The sequence below is a fragment of the Electrona antarctica genome, assembly GCF_951216825.1.
Source record: "Electrona antarctica genome assembly, chromosome: 9".
In the NCBI taxonomy this organism is placed as follows: Eukaryota; Metazoa; Chordata; class Actinopteri; order Myctophiformes; family Myctophidae; genus Electrona; species Electrona antarctica.
Genome location: NC_136790.1, coordinates 9,023,854 through 9,045,310, shown reverse-complemented (window position 1 = coordinate 9,045,310; position 21,457 = coordinate 9,023,854). Strand labels below are relative to the sequence as shown.

The following is a 21,457-nucleotide window of genomic DNA, read 5'->3' as shown; positions in this document are numbered from 1 at the left end:
TAAAATACCCTCGACAACACTCCGCACATCCTAGACCTAGACTTCTCCCAATTGCAGTCAGAACTGCAGACTTAAGGCCTATTCAGACTCCAGTTTTAGGTGGTAAGGTGACCACCAAAAACCTACAACATGACGTCACGCTGTGGTGGTAAGCTCAGCCATCAGACAAACACATCGCTCTTGTTTTTACTAATCACCGTTTTGGTGGTCACCTTACCACCTAAAACTGTAGTATGAATAGACCTCTTCAAACTGCACCTCACCCTTATAGAACTCCTCGCTCCTTGTATCCCTTCTTGTCCTTTCTGTTTTTTCTTTACTGAAGTGTTACGTGTTTGGTTAATTCTAGTTGTGTTTGGTCGATTCTAGTTGTGTTTGGTTAATTCTAGTTGTGTTTGGTTGATTCTAGTTGTGTTTGGTTGATTCTAGGTTAATTGTTTACCTGATATCCTAGTTTCTTTGAGGCACTACTACTGTACATCATTCTTCTCCACTCTACTTGTGTGACTATTTACCAAGTTATTTGTTGACTAGAGTTCATGCTTCTGATCTTGCTTCCGCAGACATTTCTGTCACATTAGTGGTGTGTGTGTGTGTGTGTGTGTGTGTGTGTGTGTGTGCGCGCGCGCGTCCGTGCGTGCGTGCGTGCGCGAGTGCGTGTGTGTACTAATTATGTCAATAGTGAGCTACTGTGCCGCCTGTGTATACTTTGGCCTTATGACAAGACACGTTCACACTGACTCAATCTGACACTGACTGTCTGTTCTTTTGTTCTCTCTTCCTTGTCTTTGTGTCTTTCACTGTTTTGTCTGTCTGTCTGTCTGTCTGTCTGTCTGTCTGTCTGTCTGTCTGTCTGTCTGTCTGTCTGTCTGTCTGTCTGTCTGTCTTGTCTGTCTTGTCTGTCTGTCTGTCTGTCTGTCATACCTACTTATGTACGTATCTACAGTATACTGTATGCAATTGTTATTGTATTATACAGTATTTAAGTTATTTTGATTTCCAATTATTACTATTGTTGCTTTATTGGAAATTCCTTTTCCTATGTTGTGTCAAGCACTGTACACAAGAATGTCAGATGTTGAATGCATGTCTCTGCCCCCGTGTCTCGCAGGCGCTGTTTTCAGACGGCACACTTCTATGTGGAGGATAGCAGTTCACCCAGAGTGGTGCCCAATGAGAGCATCCCTGTCATCCCTATCCCAGGTAAGGACCAATCACAGCCCGCCTCTCACTCTGCTTTGTACACAGCAAAAGATCCTCAATGTTCATTTTTACTCTTTCTTTCTTTCTTTCTTTCTTTCTTTCTTTCTTTCTTTCTTTCTTTCTTTCTTTCTTTCTTTCTTGTTGTCATGCTTGTAACCTGCGGGAGACCGGGAGTGTTTCCCCACACGGTTCTAGCATGGTGGTGGTATTCTTGGAGGGTCAGGGTCAAGGATATTCTTATACCCAGAGTCAGAGTTCAGCGGGTTATCTGGTTGCACTAATAGTCAAAGGGTCACAGAGAGGCATCAATAATCTACACACCATGGACACACACGCAAATATGCATGCGCGTGGCTGCGTGCGTGCCTGCGAGTGTGTGTGTGCACACACACACACGCACACACACGCACACACACACACACACACACACACACACACACACACACACACACACACACACACACACACACACACACACACACACACACACACACACACACACACACACACACACACACACACAAACACACATAGAAACACCTGTTTTTAGGTTGCTGGGAATCGATTGTAGTGTGTTTTGAGAGAACATGATTTGAGAACACAGACATACCCCCAACATGCGCACGCACGCACGCACGCACGCACGCACGCACGCACGCACGCACGCACGCACGCACGCACGCACGCACGCACGCACGCACACACTTTACAATAGGTCGATGCGATTGGTTGATCGATTTGTTATTTTGTTTTTAGAAAAAAATCTATTCAGTGGGCTTGCAAGTTTCAAGTAGTTTTTATTGTTTGAAAAGTTTTAATTTTAGTTTCCTTTTTTGTTAGATTCGGTAATACTGTAGTTTCTGTATTGGTCAGATTCGGTAATACTGTACCGGTAGTTTCTGTATTGGTCAGGGGAAATATTGAACTACTTCAGAATAGGTAATCTATTGTGTTCAAACCTTGTGAAGGCCGTTGACTCATGTAGTTCCTTTTAGTTTCATGTTTGATTGTTACATTATAGATTGAAGGAGTAGGAAGGCATGCAGTTCACTCATATAGACATCCAGGTATAAATGTATACACCAATTCCTCATCCTTACATTCTATTTGTACATTATTTTTGTTTGTTAAATAAATACACAATATAGTTTTTTTTCTTTTACTGAATTAATAAAATACTTTTTCATCTACTAATATATATTTCTTGTTTGCTATTGTGAACTATGATAATCTACACGCACGCACGCGCACAGTCGCGCACACACACACACACACACACACACACACACACACACACACACACACACACACACACACACACACACACACACACACACACACACACACACACACACACACACACACACAGGTCTACTGTATGTGTGTACTGACCCTCTCTTGCCTGCCCAGCGATTTTTTTTGTGCTGGAATGAAGTAGAGTTGTGGCCCAAAACACTTAACGTCAATTAGAGCTCAGCCCTCGATCATCCATCCACGCCACGGCACCAGTGCCAATTGACCTGGTGTCGCAGAGCAAATAATCACCAGGCATCAAGAGCAACACTTACACAATCTAAATGAGGGGGTAGAGAAGGCTGAAGTGAAATATTGAATATTGTGTGTGCGTGAGTGAGTGCCTGTGTGTTAAACCTATGCATTGGTGTGTCCATGGCATGCTGCTTATCTTTTATTTAGCTGAAAGTCTTTAGGCTGAATTTATATTATAGTCAATGTCCTCAATGCAAGTGATTTTGTGGAAGGTATTTGTGCATTTATTTTTGGTAGCACAGTGGGGAGACACAGGAGGAAAGAGAGAGAGAGAGAGAGAGAGAGAGTAGAAATGAGACACACGAGACAGGTCACAAACCAGATTAAATCCTTCAATGCTGCTGCTTGGTCTGTGCGGGGGGGGGGGGGGGGGGGGGGGGGGGGGACTTTAAAATATCTATTTGGGACTTAAATTAATCTAAACCGGGACGGTTTCGGGATTGAAGGAGTTTTTGCACTGAAAATGTGCATAAACTCCTATACCTATACGGGCAGCATGAGACTAGCACTAGTGTTGCATAAATGTTGCAGCGGCACCGGCAACACTTCAGCCACAAACTATTACTGCAGAGAGAAACCCGCAAAACAGGCACAGCAGTACTCTGTACCCTCACGTAGTTAGAAAAGTTCTGCGTTATTTGAAGTAGAAAAATAAAATAAAAATAAAACGAGGGAGAAGAAGAGACAGAGACAGACCATTCACGCAGGCTCAGCGCTCCCTGCAAGCACAAGGAAAATAGGAGATGTACCCCTCCCTTTTCCACATAAAAAAACAAAAGTTATTTTATGTAAGGAAACTGTCGCAAATTAATACTGTACATGAAACAGTGGCTGATCAACAGCCTGTGGACGGAACAATGTGGTGGATGCATCCTTCTGTTCGGGGACGGCGGAGGCTCAGGGGTAGAGTGCCTGGATGGTAACCGTAAGGTTGCCAGTTCGAACCCGGGCTCCCCCAGAGTTACTGTAAAAGTGTCCTTGAGCAAGACACTGAACCCCTAATTGCTCCCGATGTGCTGGTTGGTGCCTTGCATGGTTTCCGCTGCCATCGGTGTGAACCTCAGACACATAGGGCAGATCAATGAACAGCATCAACTTCTCACTTCTTCTCACTTGCTGGTCGAAGTTGACATTGTGGGGTGTTACCAACACCCCACAATGTCAACTTCGACCGGCAAGTGAGAAGCTCACAGTGGGCAAGTTGATGCTGTTCATTGATCTGCCCTATGTGTCTGAGGTTCTGACGCACGAAAGTGAGGTTCTGACGCACGTCAGTGAAAAACTTAAATCACATCGATACATCTGTGAAGTTTTCAGTGCCACATACGCAGACGTGTGCATCCCAAAACGTATACCTACAATGAATTACCTAAATATTCTGTATTGTGCTTTTACTGAAATATTTACTTATTTTCTATTCAGATTTTCATTACTTTACACATACAGTACATGTACTTACTGAGCCACAAGGACACCCCTAAGCCTGATGTATACTTCAGTGTGCTGTGGTGTCGGCGTGTCTTCAGTGTGCTGTGGTGTCGGCGTGTCTTCAGTGTGCTGTGGTGTCGGCGTGTCGCGTTGTGAGCTTGTAGATCTCTCCTACTTCAGTGTGCTGTGGTGTCGGCGTGTCGCGTTGTGAGCTTGTAGATCTCTCCTACTTCAGTGTGCTGTGGTGTCGGTGTGGCGCGTTGTGAGCTTGTAGATCTCTCCTACTTCAGTGTGCTGTGGTGTCGGCGTGTCGCGTTGTGAGCTTGTAGATCTCTCCTACTTCAGTGTGCTGTGGTGTCGGTGTGGCGCGTTGTGAGCTTGTAGATCTCTCCTACTTCAGTGTGCTGTGGTGTCGGCGTGTCGCGTTGTGAGCTTGTAGATCTCTCCTACTTCAGTGTGCTGTGGTGTCGGCGTGTCGCGTTGTGAGCTTGTAGATCTCTCCTACTTCAGTGTGCTGTGGTGTCGGCGTGTCGCGTTGTGAGCTTGTAGATCTCTCCTACTTCAGTGTGCTGTGGTGTCGGCGTGTCGCGTTGTGAGCTTGTAGATCTCTCCTACTTCAGTGTGCTGTGGTGTCGGCGTGTCGCGTTGTGAGCTTGTAGATCTCTCCTACTTTCAGCACGCAACACAGTATAAATGAAGCTCTACAGTCGTTGCACATTTTAACCCATTCTGGGCGGGAACCCCTGTTGGTGTTAGCATTATGTTATGCTTTAGCTATTGAAAAATAGCAGATCTACAAGCTCGTAGCGCGCCACCGAGTGGCGCGCTACGAGCTTGTAGGTCTGCTATTTTTGAAAAGTCGAAGAACGACTGACATAGAAACATAGCTTTTTCAGAAAACTGTCAGGATGTAGAAGACATTTTTAGAATCTGATCTCAGGTCAGAATGGGTTAAGTACAATTTCTCTGTTTTGAGACACTAGGGACGTAGTCCCCCCGTCCCCCCCCCCCAGCCCCCCATCACATGGTGCCTGTTTGCATGCACACAGCGCGCTGTGGGATCTGGTCTGTCTCCGTCAAGGCCTCTCTCGGGTGTGCCACTGTAAAAACTGAATCCAACAACAGTACTGTACTGCTAATGAGCTTCTCTGGGGAGTATATAGAAGCTAATGTGACCTTCTGTTCTGTACCAGAAATCAGTCAGATGTTGCTAAAGCTCATTTGGAGAGATACAACTGCGTTTCAAGGTTTCCATCACATTAATTCCTTTTCATTTTTATGCACCACTGAAGTGGATAAATGAAGCTCTGAGACGTGAAAATGTATGCAGTGAATTGTTACCAGAGAATGGTTTGGAGAGGACTATGCTAACAAGTTTGTCAACAAACTTTGTGTCTTTTTTATTTTAACTGGCTTAAAGACAGCGCATGAGTAGGAAACAAGCATTTAAGACATCACAGCATCATGGGAATCTCGTTACCCCTGCTGTGCACTTAATTGAACCTTTCACAGTAAACCCCCAGTGTTCATTTAATCAGCAGCTCCCAAACACCGAGTTGGGACCTATTTTTGGGTCATAGAACAATTTTTATGGGTCACGACTCGCAATAGAATTGAAAGAAATGCAAGAAATACTTTTTTTTTAAAAATATAATAAAAATAGCAGATCTACAATCTCACAGCGTGTCACAACACGACGCGTTGTGAGTTTGTAGATCCGCTATTTTCACTTAAATAGGGCTTAAGTGGTTAATTCATCATTTTATTTTATTTTGGTCCCGGAACGTGAATTATTTTGGGTCTAGTTGTGCTACCACATGTGGTAAACAAGTGTAATGCTTTATTGGGTCGTCCACTCACAGTTAACAGTCTTTGTATTGAGTTGTGCTTGAAATGTACTGTAATTCTGCAAACTGTTGATAAATATTTCAATCAATCAATAATAATGGACCCAGATGGCCCGGGCTGCCGGCGTGGTGGTCCGGGCCCGGGCACCCTAGGCTGCAATGCCAGCCTGACTGGAATTCTAATCCCAATACCGCCACCCGTTGCAGGTTGTCACTCCCCATTTCTGGTCAGTGTACTGTCCTATCGACCACAAAAGCATAAAATCAATAAAGGGGCAATACATTTTAATTTTTTTACGTTTTTGACCCAGATGGATATGGTCCATTTTGGTCAGTTTTACTTTTTACATTCTCAAATTATATTCAGGCGTACTTTGGATGGAGTCACGCATTGGAGACAGCAGACCTACAAGCTCACAAGCAATGTCACATTGCGACCAGTTTGTGGCTGTATTTTCATGACTCCGTTATATGACGAAGAATAAACCAGACTTCTACTCCAAAAGCAAATGCGTTGTGGGCAGCAGAATGCGGTGAGATCCATTGCATTTGGGGTGATGAGGTGGCAGTGCACCATATGCTACTTGTGTTAATTGTCCCCACAAGTCCAGGCCCAGAGCTTAACATGACCTTTAATCCTCTTTGAGGTCCCCTGCAGGATTAAAACCTGTATGGGAAGCCAGTTACCAGAGACGACAATGCACGCACGCACGCACGCACGCACGCACGCACGCACGCACGCACGCACGCACGCACGCACGCACGCACGCACACGCACACATACGCACGCATGCACACACACACACACACACACACACACACAATCACAAACAAAGCAAGAGATGTATCATTCCGGTGATGCATTGCCCCAAAATATCAGTTCCAATTAGATTAGATTGGTTCTATGATTTCCAGCCCTCCCTGTTTTAACAGCTGCCCGCCTGCATGCTGAGTGCACCGACTCAGATGATTTTGTCACATTTGCATACTTAAACACAGATTTTAGAGGGGAGAGAGAGAGAGAGAGAGCAAGAGAGAGTGTCGCGTGTGACAGAATGTGAGTCAGAGAGAGAGAGAGGGACAGAAAGAAACGGAGCGAGGAAGAGCTATAAATCAGTGTTCATATTTCACGAGGACTAAATTGTGGATGGCTATGAGAGAGATGTTTTGGGCTGTTCCCGTCTCAGTGTGATGTGTTAACATCCTCCTCTCTCTAAAACAGGTCTAGTCATTCAGGCACTGTCAGCTATGTTGGAGCTGTTGCCTAGCGCTTTTGAACATTTGTACACTGCAGCAGATGAAACATATCCCTCCTGTCTCGTCTTATCTCGCTCTAAAAGAGCTGTCAGTTGTGAGAGCTGTTCCATTACGACTAAGCACTCATTGCTCTAATTATACTGTACTTTATTTACTGCCATTGTACTGTACAGTTGTGCTTGAATGTTTGTGAACCCTTTAGAATGGTCTATACATTTTTCATGAATTACCTGAAAAGCAGGTCTGAGGGTCTGATGTACTGAAAAATAAATAGAAATCCCGCACACTGTCTTCAAATGCAGCACACAATTCCCAAAAGTAGATAAAAGAGAACCAATTAAACCCCATATACTTTGTCGACCCCGGCCCCCCACAGGTACTGTATGTACTTGGTCCCCTCCTTTTTTGCCTCTACGGTAAATCTCTCTCTAAATCACTTCAATGAAAATAGCCGATCTACAAGTTAATGTTGTGTCATTGTAAGCTTGTAGATCAGCTATTTTCTGCGATTTTGTGCAGGAATAGTGTGCAACTTAATGTTTCCTGTGACTGTTGATTCATTTTATCCCGTACATAACACTTTTAACTCTGGGATGTTGGTGGGCTCACTCACATGCTGCCATGTCTTTCCATAACTATTAGATCAAGATCAGGACTACTTTGACATAATTATGGGCCATTTCAAAACATGAACTTTATTCTTCTTTATTCAGTCATTGATGGTGTGGTGAGGAATACTCCCCAAGTGGATTGAGTATTATGTGCAGTCTTAGAATGCAGCCTCAGGCCTGACTCCTCCCCAACCACTTCCTTAATCAGGGTCAGATCATATAACTCACCTGTTTTTCCTGTGCTCACTGTTTTGGCTCCATAGTCCTCAGTCAGTCAGGTGTTGCAGGTATGCCGTTTAAATCATTACTTACTTGGTTAATAACATTCACAAGTCAGCTTTTTTAGACAGCATAGGCCTACTTAGTTGTCTGTGTTTTGTTCTAGCTTGGCTTTGTTGGGCATATTTGTGTGGTGGAATCCCTTTGTGGTTCTGCCCACCTGTCTGGCTTGTGTGTTAATGTCTCAGACCAGAGGTGGTGTGTAAGGTTGCAACAATTAAGTCACTTTAGTATGCGGCATGGTGAGCCCTGTACTGCTTTATAGTACAGGAAATCTATGGAAAATACAGGATCAACCTCTAACTAATTGCAAAAAAAACGAACTCAGCTGATTTTGCATCTTCAATATATCCTGAATAACAGAAAAAAAGTTGCCTGGAATTGTCTGAGGGGAAAGTGTTGAAAATAGCCTGTACAGTGTGGCCACCATTGACATCCTATTATAAGGTCATATTTTCTAAATGTCCTTATGCTTTAAGTAGCATGTGACATATCAAACTAGGGGGTTTTCATGATGCTGAATCCATTCCAAGCATTAGTTTTGCATAAAAACACTCATTGGGCTAAATTTGGCCATAGCAACTTGCCCAAATGTGCTGACCTCATTACATTTTGGCAAGTTGCTATGGCCAAATTTAGCCCAATGAGTGCCTTATAATAGGATGTCAATGGTGGCCATACTGTACAGGCCATTTTCAACACTTAACCCTCAGACAATTCCAGGCAACTTTCTTTCTGTTATTCAGGATATATTGAAGATATAAGTTTTTTTTGCAATTAGTTAGAGGTCAAATTACATTATTACTGGACTATTAGGTCCACCCACTGCGGCATGGTGAGCCCTGTACTGCTTTAGGTCCACCCGCTGTGGCATGGTGAGCCCTGTACTGCTTTAGGTCCACCCACTGCGGCATGGTGAGCCCTGTACTGCTTTAGGTCCACCCACTGCGGCATGGTGAGCCCTGTACTGCTTTAGGTCCACCCACTGCTGCATGGTGAGCCCTGTACTGCTTTAGGTCCACCCACTGCGGCATGGTGAGCCCTGTACTGCTTTAGGTCCACCCACTGTGGCTGCGGCATGGTGAGCCCTATACTGCTTTAGGTCCACCCACTGTGGCATGGTGAGCCCTGTACTGCTTTAGGTCCACCCGCTGTGGCATGGTGAGCCCTGTACTGCTTTAGGTCCACCCACTGTGGCATGGTGAGCCCTGTACTGCTTTAGGTCCACCCGCTGTGGAATGGTGAGCCCTGTACTGCTTTAGGTCCACCCGCTGTGGCATGGTGAGCCCTGTACTGCTTTAGGTCCACCCACTGCTGCTGCTGCATGGTGAGCCCTGTACTGCTTTAGGTCCACCCACTGTGGCATGGTGAGCCCTGTACTGCTTTAGGTCCACCCACTGCTGCATGGTGAGCCCTGTACTGCTTTAGGTCCACCCACTGTGGCATGGTGAGCCCTGTACTGCTTTAGGTCCACCCACTGTGGCATGGTGAGCCCTATACTGCTTTAGGTCCACCCACTGCGGCATGGTGAGCCCTGTACTGCTTTAGGTCCACCCGCTGCTGCATGGTGAGCCCTATACTGCTTTAGGTCCACCCACTGCGGCATGGTGAGCCCTGTACTGCTTTAGGTCCACCCACTGCTGCATGGTGAGCCCTATACTGCTTTAGGTCCACCCACTGCTGCATGGTGAACCCTATACTGCTTTAGGTCCACCCACTGCAGCATGGTGAGCCCTGTACTGCTTTAGGTCCACCCGCTGCTGCATGGTGAGCCCTGTACTGCTTTAGGTCCACCCACTGCTGCATGGTGAGCCCTGTACTGCTTTAGGTCCACCCACTGCGGCATGGTGAGCCCTATACTGCTTTAGGTCCACCCGCTGCTGCATGGTGAGCCCTGTACTGCTTTAGGTCCACCCACTGCTGCATGGTGAGCCCTGTACTGCTTTAGGTCCACCCACTGCTGCATGGTGAGCCCTGTACTGCTTTAGGTCCACCCACTGCTGCATGGTGAACCCTGTACTGCTTTAGGTCCACCCACTGCTGCATGGTGAGCCCTGTACTGCTTTAGGTCCACCCGCTGTGGCATGGTGAGCCCTGTACTGCTTTAGGTCCACCCACTGCTGCATGGTGAGCCCTGTACTGCTTTAGGTCCACCCGCTGTGGCATGGTGAGCCCTGTACTGCTTTATAGTACAGGAAATCTATGGAAAATACAGGATCAACCTCTAACTAATTGCAAAAAAAACGAACTCAGCTGATTTTGCATCTTCAATATATCCTGAATAACAGAAAAAAAGTTGCCTGGAATTGTCTGAGGGGAAAGTGTTGAAAATAGCCTGTACAGTGTGGCCACCATTGACATCCTATTATAAGGTCATATTTTCTAAATGTCCTTATGCTTTAAGTAGCATGTGACATATCAAACTTAGGGGTTTTCATGATGCTGAATCCATTCCAAGCATTAGTTTTGCATAAAAACACTCATTGGGCTAAATTTGGCCATAGCAACTTGCCCAAATGTGCTGACCTCATTACATTTTGGCAAGTTGCTATGGCCAAATTTAGCCCAATGAGTGTTTTTATGCAAAACTAATGCTTGGAATGGCTTCAGCATCATGACAACAACCTAGTTTGATATGTCACATGCTACTTAAAGCATAAGGAAATTTAGAAAATATTGCCTTATAATAGGATGTCAATGGTGGCCATACTGTACAGGCCATTTTCAACACTTTCCCCTCAGACAATTCCAGGCAACTTTCTTTCTGTTATTCAGGATATATTGAAGATATAAGTTTTTTTTGCAATTAGTTAGAGGTCAAATTACATTATTACTGGACTATTAGGTCCACCCACTGCGGCATGGTGAGCCCTGTACTGCTTTAGGTCCACCCGCTGTGGCATGGTGAGCCCTGTACTGCTTTAGGTCCACCCACTGCGGCATGGTGAGCCCTGTACTGCTTTAGGTCCACCCACTGCGGCATGGTGAGCCCTGTACTGCTTTAGGTCCACCCGCTGTGGCATGGTGAGCCCTGTACTGCTTTAGGTCCACCCACTGCGGCATGGTGAGCCCTGTACTGCTTTAGGTCCACCCACTGCTGCATGGTGAGCCCTGTACTGCTTTAGGTCCACCCACTGCGGCATGGTGAGCCCTGTACTGCTTTAGGTCCACCCACTGTGGCTGCGGCATGGTGAGCCCTATACTGCTTTAGGTCCACCCACTGTGGCATGGTGAGCCCTGTACTGCTTTAGGTCCACCCGCTGTGGCATGGTGAGCCCTGTACTGCTTTAGGTCCACCCACTGTGGCATGGTGAGCCCTGTACTGCTTTAGGTCCACCCGCTGTGGAATGGTGAGCCCTGTACTGCTTTAGGTCCACCCGCTGTGGCATGGTGAGCCCTGTACTGCTTTAGGTCCACCCACTGCTGCTGCTGCATGGTGAGCCCTGTACTGCTTTAGGTCCACCCACTGTGGCATGGTGAGCCCTGTACTGCTTTAGGTCCACCCACTGCTGCATGGTGAGCCCTGTACTGCTTTAGGTCCACCCACTGTGGCATGGTGAGCCCTGTACTGCTTTAGGTCCACCCACTGCGGCATGGTGAGCCCTATACTGCTTTAGGTCCACCCACTGCGGCATGGTGAGCCCTGTACTGCTTTAGGTCCACCCGCTGCTGCATGGTGAGCCCTATACTGCTTTAGGTCCACCCACTGCTGCATGGTGAGCCCTGTACTGCTTTAGGTCCACCCACTGCGGCATGGTGAGCCCTATACTGCTTTAGGTCCACCTGCTGCTGCATGGTGAGCCCTGTACTGCTTTAGGTCCACCCACTGCTGCATGGTGAGCCCTGTACTGCTTTAGGTCCACCCACTGCTGCATGGTGAGCCCTGTACTGCTTTAGGTCCACCCACTGCTGCATGGTGAACCCTGTACTGCTTTAGGTCCACCCACTGCTGCATGGTGAGCCCTGTACTGCTTTAGGTCCACCCGCTGTGGCATGGTGAGCCCTGTACTGCTTTAGGTCCACCCACTGCGGCATGGTGAGCCCTATACTGCTTTAGGTCCACCCACTGCTGCATGGTGAACCCTGTACTGCTTTAGGTCCACCCACTGCTGCATGGTGAGCCCTGTACTGCTTTAGGTCCACCCGCTGTGGCATGGTGAGCCCTGTACTGCTTTAGGTCCACCCACTGCTGCATGGTGAGCCCTGTACTGCTTTAGGTCCACCCGCTGTGGCATGGTGAGCCCTATACTGCTTTAGGTCCACCCACTGCTGTTTGGTGAACCCTGTACTGCTTTAGGTCCACCCACTGCTGCATGGTGAGCCCTGTACTGCTTTAGGTCCACCCGCTGTGGCATGGTGAGCCCTGTACTGCTTTAGGTCCACCCGCTGTGGCATGGTGAGCCCTGTACTGCTTTAGGTCCACCCGCTGTGGCATGGTGAGCCCTGTACTGCTTTAGGTCCACCCACTGCTGCTGCTGCATGGTGAGCCCTGTACTGCTTTAGGTCCACCCACTGCTGCTGCTGCATGGTGAGCCCTATACTGCTTTAGGTCCACCCATTGCGGCATGGTGAGCCCTGTACTGCTTTAGGTCCACCCGCTGCTGCATGGTGAGCCCTGTACTGCTTTAGGTCCACCCACTGTGGCATGGAGCCCTGTACTGCTTTAGGTCCACCCACTGTGGCATGGTGAGCCCTGTACTGCTTTAGGTCCACCCACTGCGGCATGGTGAGCCCTGTACTGCTTTAGGTCCACCCACTGCTGCATGGTGAGCCCTGTACTGCTTTAGGTCCACCCGCTGCTGCATGGTGAGCCCTGTACTGCTTTAGGTCCACCCACTGCTGCATGGTGAGCCCTGTACTGCTTTAGGTCCACCCACTGCTGCATGGTGAGCCCTGTACTGCTTTAGGTCCACCCACTGCTGCATGGTGAGCCCTGTACTGCTTTAGGTCCACCCACTGCTGCATGGTGAGCCCTGTACTGCTTTAGGTCCACCCACTGCTGCATGGTGAGCCCTGTACTGCTTTAGGTCCACCCGCTGCTGCATGGTGAGCCCTGTACTGCTTTAGGTCCACCCACTGCGGCATGGTGAGCCCTGTACTGCTTTAGGTCCACCCACTGTGGCATGGTGAGCCCTATACTGCTTTAGGTCCACCCATTGCGGCATGGTGAGCCCTGTACTGCTTTAGGTCCACCCGCTGCTGCATGGTGAGCCCTGTACTGCTTTAGGTCCACCCACTGTGGCATGGAGCCCTGTACTGCTTTAGGTCCACCCACTGTGGCATGGTGAGCCCTGTACTGCTTTAGGTCCACCCACTGCGGCATGGTGAGCCCTGTACTGCTTTAGGTCCACCCACTGTGGCATGGTGAGCCCTGTACTGCTTTAGGTCCACCCACTGTGGCATGGTGAGCCCTGTACTGCTTTAGGTCCACCCACTGCGGCATGGTGAGCCCTGTACTGCTTTAGGTCCACCCACTGTGGCATGGTGAGCCCTGTACTGCTTTAGGTCCACCCACTGTGGCATGGTGAGCCCTGTACTGCTTTAGGTCCACCCACTGCGGCATGGTGAGCCCTATACTGCTTTAGGTCCACCCACTGCGGCATGGTGAGCCCTGTACTGCTTTAGGTCCACCCACTGTGGCATGGTGAGCCCTGTACTGCTTTAGGTCCACCCACTGCGGCATGGTGAGCCCTGTACTGCTTTAGGTCCACCCACTGTGGCATGGTGAGCCCTGTACTGCTTTAGGTCCACCCGCTGCTGTTTGACTCATTGTTTTGTTTCAGTTGTCATTCCTTTGACTGTAGCCTAGCCGCAAGCAACTCTTAGATCCTATCTGGAATCTAGAATTGCAACACCAACCCCTTGACAGCCCATACATCCAAAGAGAAAAGTCCTGATTATATCTGATTTGCAGCTGTAATATCCTCTCTCTATGTTTGTTTCATAAAATCCACCGTACATGTTATGAGCTACAGCTTTCTGTCAATAAAGTCTGTGCAGGTGATTATTTTTCTACGTGTTGGAGTTTGGAAGGCGCTCGTTTTGAATAATGCAACATCCTGCTGCCTCCTGCATTATAATCAGGTGGTCAGTGGTACGACGTGGGACCAGTGAGTGATTTCCAGTGAGTGAATTTAACGTTTAAAACAATCGGATAGGACTTCTCTTTGGATGGGCTGTCCAGGGTTGGTGTTGCTACTCTAGATTCCAGATATTAAAAATAGGATCTAGAAGCTTCTTGCGGCTAAGTGTAGCGTATTGGCTCTGTGTATATGCGTCCTAAGTGGGTGCCATTCTGATTTTAGACCTCGACTCGCAAACATCTTATTATCGTTGCTAGATCTTGTCTTTCTGAAAAAAATTATTTGAATGTCAGAATGTTGATTGTGAAGAATAAATCCAACATTTAGTTCAGTGACATATGGGGCAAACAAATGGCCAGAAGCTGTCTTCATGTTCACTTCTCCCATTGGAATGAATAGACCCATGACCACCTACTTCTCGGTCTCCTAAAGTAGCAAGCACTTATGTCACACAGCCTACGGAAAGTCATTTGACTGCGTGTCCCATTTTTCAAAGGTGGTAATGTTATTTTCCCATAGCTTGGTTTGATTGTCTCGGCATCAGATTTGAACTGAAAACGCATGTTGTGAAGGTGTAATGTATTTCCAGTTCAAAATTGTCCTCAATACATAAATGATTGACCCAAGTATAATCTTTGTCCCATTTGTTTCACTGGGTTCTCGTGTGAAATCTGATATTTTTACAGCAATATATATTATATATATAACAAATAGTGTCGCAATTTTATTTACTGGAGGAGGGGTGGATTAACCGGGAACTTTCCTATTCCCACTTTCCTATTGTACCTCCTGAGGGGGGGGGGGGGGGGGGGGGTGTGTGTGTGTGTGTGTGTGTGTGTGTGTGTGTGTGTGTGTGTGTGTGTGTGTGTGTGTGTGTGTGTGTGTGTGTGTGTGTGTGTGTGTGTGTGTGTGTGTGTGTGTGTGTGTGTGTGTGTGTGTGTGTGTGTGTGTGTGTTTACCAGTGAGCACAAATCATACTCACTTAGGCCTAGCTCGTACTTTCAGTAAGAGAGTAAGATATGATGGGTTCTTAAAAAGAATGAACTGAAAATGTAATCATTAACACAAATGTATAAATTGCATTCAAATTAATGTATACGAGAACAGTCAATTGTACTCAGACGTGTCCATTAATGCTTGCTTTGTTCTTTTCTGACTGTTGGAGGGGTGGTAACTGTATTTTTACAAGCACGTTGCACGTTTATGAGTTATTTTGTGTCACATAGCCTATAAGGCTATGTATAGAATAGATGTACCCAAACAGTCCTCTGGGATGTTATAGATATAGGGGAATACACCCCCCCGTCTATTTCTCTGAGCCAGTTCTTCCATAGGTTTACAATCACCAATAAGCACAACTAACTAATTTAGCTGCAAAGCAACGTGCTGTGAGCTTGTCGATCTGCTAGTTGTGCCTAATGTTCACCCCCCGAGTAGGGATGCCGGGGTTCAAGTGGTTAAAAAAGCAAGAGCTGATGTTGCCGTCGAAGGAACAACATGTGTTCGAGGTCCCAGTTCCTGTTGACACGTGGACCATGTCACCTGGACCATGTCACCTGGACCATGTCACGTGGACCATGTCACGTGGACCATGTCACGTGACGGATGACATTTTTCTCCCAGCTATCACAACCACAGACACCTTTTCTTAATATTATCGAGAAATGAGATGTACATGCCTTGGTGGTCTCTGCAGATATGTTCTGACAAGAAATGTCACGCCATCTATTGTTATCACAGATAACATTAATTATTGGTGATTGTTGGTGGTGACATATATGACGTTTGACTCGTGTCAACGCTCAAATTTCGATTTGATAAATCCTGTCTGTATCTGTCAGTAGGCTACGTCAGGGGTTCTCAACGTTTTTGGCCGGGGACCCCCGGAAATGCTTTGGCAATGTCTCGGGACCCCCGCCCCGCCCCCTCCCGACCCCCAATATAAATTGACTGCTACAATAACCTTAAACCATTTTGGGCGGGAACCCCTTTTGGTGTTTTAAGCATTGTTATAATTTAGCTATTGAAAAATAGCAGATCTGCAAGCTCATAGCGCGCCACCGAGTGGCGCGCTACGAGCTTGTAGGTCTGCTATTTTTGAAAAATCGTGAAAATAAAATTGAAAAACAAAATAACCCCCTAAAATAATTTGGCGACCCCCCGAGGGGTCGCGACCCACGGGTTGAGAACCCCTGGGCTACGTATCTGTACAAGGGACGTGCAGTGATGTTTAATTTATATAATTCTCACACAACGTGGTGCGACGCCACAAGACCCACAAATCAGTTGGCCATGGTTGTCATTTAATAATCAACTGCTATTTGATTGCAATCACCTCTCGGGTTGCCACCAAGACGGCTGCGATTCCATGCATTGATTTCGAGGCTTTTCACACACGGGTTCAATTGCTATTTGCTACTTTGATTGTTACAGGGGCAACCCAGCACAAACGACCACTGGTTGTTTATAATTTAGCCAACCTTATAGGTACCTTTTAAATATTTAATATTATAATTACTCTAACATAATTAGTCTTTTGTTTTGGCCATTTGACGACTGTCATGGACACCACAGCATTAGTCAGCTGAAGCGTGCTGACCTGACCTGAACAGCAGCTCACAATATTTGTGAATCTCAGAGCCGACAGGGTATTTTTACTAGCATCTGCTGAGTATTTACCGCCCTCAAACCAGAGAACGGCACAGCTCTCAACACCCATTTATTTATTGTATCCTTATTTACCCAGGGCAGACTGCTCTTATGCAGCTACGCCCTTCCAAACGCATATCCAATTACACACAGACAGCGCTACAGTACACATCTGGGAGCCTTTCATTACAGCTACATTCTTTAATGGCTGAGCTGACAACAGTAGTTGCTGGAAGGGGAGAGAGTTAAGTGCCTTGCTCAAGACAAAATTCCTGTTGGATTGATATGGGCCTAACTGTGTTCTCTCTGCCTCTACACAGATGACATGGAGGCAATTCCAGTCAAACAGTTCATCAAACACATCTCTGAACTGTACTCCAACAACCAGCATGGCTTCTCGGACGATTTTGAGGTAAGTGGCTGTGTTTAACTTCTGTATGGCTTGCATTTAGTCGGCTTCTGAATGCATTAGATTTGGTTCTTTACTATCCAAGCAGGCTGTTATTTATAATCAGGCTATTATCTTAACTATCCGTCCTCATCAAGTTGATGGATAATGTCCTCACAAAAGCAGAACAGAATGACAGCTTGGTGTGTGTGTGTGTGTGTGTGTGTGTGTGTGTGTGTGTGTGTGTGTGTGTGTGTGTGTGTGTGTGTGTGTGTGTGTGTGTGTGTGTGTGTGTGTGTGTGTGTGTGTGTGCGTGTGCGTGTGCGTGCGTGTGCGTGTGCGTGCGTGTGTGCGTGTGCGCGCGCGCGCTTGCACGTGTGTGTGCGCGCGCTTCACTGCCAGGCCAGATGGTGCTGGAGATATCTTTGACTCATTTACATCACGTTTCTTATGATCGTGCAGCGAGGAAACCCATAGTACACGGTACCTGTACAAGCACACACTGTTTTCTATGCAGAGGGCTAGGTCAAACCTTGCTCTGGTCCAGAGTTCTGGCTAACGCGCTCTGTTAGGAGCGGTGCTATTCCCATGGACCGAAACTTCCACCACCGTGGTGTGCGAGGTCTCCAACTGTAGTGAAAATATGGAAAACCATTTCGCTACTCACCGACACGCAGGCTGTTTTGTGTTGTTGAGGGACTATGCTGCATGGTGGGAAAGGTCTCAGGACCCCACCTTCTCTGTACAATACACTTTTGGGGCAGAAAAGTAAATATGGTCAAGACTGAAATGATTTTTGTTAAAGGGATAGTTCAGATTTTTTTAACTTAAATTGTATGAAATACTTGCCATTAATATAGTGGTTGCAACTGTATTAATTGATTGCCCGAGTCCCATGGTGGGAGTTCTGCTCTGGTTTTGGTCAATATTAAGTAGTTCCAGTCATTTTGTGGGGGGCACTGGGGCCACGCAGTAAAAGTAAATGAATCCACAAAACGAACGTAATTTGTATTGTTGTCCTATTTCTAAAATATTAGCGCGACTTTCGTTCAACTTTGACCCCTCTATCACATGGAACTATTTTTTGGGCGTAGTGATATGGACACAAAAAACAGTTTGTGTGATAGAGGGGTAAAAAAAGAACGGAAGTTGCACTAATATTTTAGAAATAGGTCAACAATACAAATTACGTTCGTTTTGTGGATTAATTTACTTTTACTGCGTGGCCCCCAGTGCCAGAGCAGCACTCCCACCACAGGACTCGGGCAATCAATTAATACAGTTGCAACCACTATATTAATGGCAAGTATTTCATACAACTTAAGTTCAAAAAATCTGAACTATCCCTTTAAAGGTGAATTCCGGACCAGCTGTTTTCTTACTGTAACAGGATGATCACATTGATCACTGGGGGGAAAAAGAAATCCATGCCGAACATTCCATACCGATTAACCCACCGTGCCGAACATTCCATACCGATTAACCCACCGTGCCGAACATTCCATACCGATTAACCCACCGTGCCGAACATTCCATACCGATTAACCCACCGTGCCGAACATTCCATACCGATTAACCCACCGTGCCGAACATTCCATACCGATTAACCCACCGTGCCGAACATTCCATACCGATTAACCCACCGTGCCGAACATTCCATACCGATTAACCCACCGTGCGGGTGAATCCGTTTTTTTTGTTTTGTTTTTACATCTGTTGTATGTTGTGGGAATTAAGTCCACAGAATGTTGTGAATCTGTCGCTTCCTACTTACGCAGAACCGCGTTTCACCGGCTTGACCCCACATACCTTCTTAAAGATGGAGTGCTGTGATTTTTGTATTTTTACCAGTTTTTCACGTGTTTATGAAGTGACAGTACTTCATTAGACCCCTTGGTGTGGTTGTTATGTCCAATGATGTCTTCCCTTTGTATTTAGGGTTTCTTCCTGGAGGCTGGCTCAGCAGCCTAGGTGCCCAGACGGTTGGGGTATAAAATTATTATTTCTTTTTTTCACTGCTAACAGTGGTTCACATGCACATTATCAACATAATTCAGTAAAAAAAAAAAAAAAAACGGCTACTGCTGGATTCCTCTTGAACTCCACTGCGCCCTCTAGTCCTCTACAGATCTGGTCAATATAAATGACCATTGACAAAAACCAGAACACATGACAAAACATTGATGCAGACAAAAAAAAACGACAAAGGTTTTGGAAGTTTCATACTACTAATAATAATGTATGGATTTTCCGAACCACTGGGTCTAGGGCTGTAGGGACACGACAAAGGCAAGACAATGGATTCCACATGGTACTGTACATGCTGTACAAGCACACACTGTTTTATCTGATGCTCAGGGCTATATAGGTTAGAACCATGGTACTGTAGTGTACATGGTACTATATAGGTTAGAACCATAGTACTGTAGTGTACATGGTACTTACTGAACAAGTTTAAAAGGCAGGTGGCTTGCACACATCCAGTTCCTGGCTGGTGCACCAAGGCAAGACGTTTCGACCGCAGGCGGTCGAAACGTTGTGTCTTAACTATGGTGTTTCAATAAAATAACACCATTGGAGCAATCCTGTGTGCGGACTCTCTTCTTTTCACTGTACTTGCTGAACAAGCACACACTGTTTTATCAGACGCTGAGGGCTAGGTTAGCGATAGCAGCTTTTCAAACAAATGAAAGAATGTGACTGAGCAGGTTGCAGCCACTGCCATGCAGCTGATCCTGGGGCAGTCCCAGGTGGAATGTGCTTTGTGTTGTTTTTTATTAAACGCACCGATCTTAACCACATTCATTCAACCTCGTGTCTGTATTTTGGGCTGTATTTGTAGGGAGAAATCCCCCCCCCCCCCCCCCCCCAAAATTCCCCAAATTCTTCAAGTATTACAGTATGTAAATAGTCAATCTACATGCTCACATAGCGCATTCCATCACTCAACTAGCTCCAATACTGTTGATACCACTATTCCTAGGTACATGAACAGGTTTCCGGAGGCATCTTCATTCACTAAATGGCACTTTAATCTGAAATAAGAAAGTACAAAGGAATGCCAAATATTTGTAAGTGACTGCAAACGTTACTATGTCAGAAGTAAAAAAGCCTAGGTTTCCTACAGTATATGGAGCATTGGAGAGAGATGCATAGAGCGAGTCCCTGAAACGATGCATATCAACAGGGCCCTGCATGAACATTTCAGCCTGCAGTCTGGCGCAGTTTCCAAAACACCAATGTTTTGTCACGCCATCACAGACCTGTTTTAATGGGCTGCAAGTAAATATCCTGCCTTTTGGTCTTGTTTGTTTTTTAGTAGGAAGAAGTCCCACAGAAATATATACCGTGCTATACATCAAAAGATTTGACACCATGTTGTGAACACGATTTGAGCTTGTAAGGTTTCCGCCAGACAGAGATGCTCTGCTCATACACCCCCCACCCACCCTTGTCGTTTGTTTTCTTCCATCTCTGACCTCTCTGAATTCCTTCGCTGAACGAGCGAGCAGAGAGGGGCATGGGGAGCCTGAAGGGTTTTTGGACCCTTCAACTTACTTCATCAGGAAAGCGGAGCACGATGCAGGGCTATGGGTTGATGGACACTGGGGCATGCTCTGAGGAGGAGGCCCTCTCGCCGTCCTTCTTCTGAATTGAAATAACTCCATCCCCACCAACCAACTCTCCGTTCCATCCATCGCGCGCACACGCACACGCACACGCACACGCACACGCACACACTATATATATAACACAACACACACTTCCCACTTCTATCCTCATCTCAACTTGAACATTTCTGGATCCTGGCAAAGGGTTTTGTCCAGCCCGGGGGCCCAAACCACTGATCCAAGTCCTGTCAACTCTAGCCTTTGAGTCCTGGGGAGAAGCTGGATGTGCTGAATGTCTGTGTACTGTACTGTGAACTGAACTATGTGCTGTGTTGTGTACTATGTGTTATGTGCTGTGTTCATGTACTACTGTGTGTTGGGGGATGATGTTGTGTACAGTGGTGAGAAAAAAGTACTCGCTTGTTTTACTTCAGTACAAGTAGAATACTGCAATATAGAAGTAAAAGTCCGGAATTCAAAGTAAGTAACAAAAGTAAAAGTACTCATTGTGCAGAATGTCCCATTAAAAAAAATCAAATATAACAAGTATAAC

General features: G+C 46.4%; 1 protein-coding gene across 4 annotated transcripts in view; it reads left to right on the top strand.

Annotated features, from left to right (window-relative positions):
• Nucleotides 1-21,457, top strand: part of LOC306929536 (receptor-type tyrosine-protein phosphatase gamma-like) — a 472,869-nt gene that overhangs the window by 423,551 nt on the left and 27,861 nt on the right. For all 4 annotated transcript variants that reach the window (XM_079510103.1, XM_079510102.1, XM_079510101.1 and 1 more), the window contains exons 14-15: nucleotides 1,112-1,203; nucleotides 17,226-17,317. In XM_079510103.1, coding sequence (XP_079366229.1) covers nucleotides 1,112-1,203; nucleotides 17,226-17,317 — 184 coding nt within the window. The remainder of the gene's footprint in view (nucleotides 1-1,111; nucleotides 1,204-17,225; nucleotides 17,318-21,457) is intronic.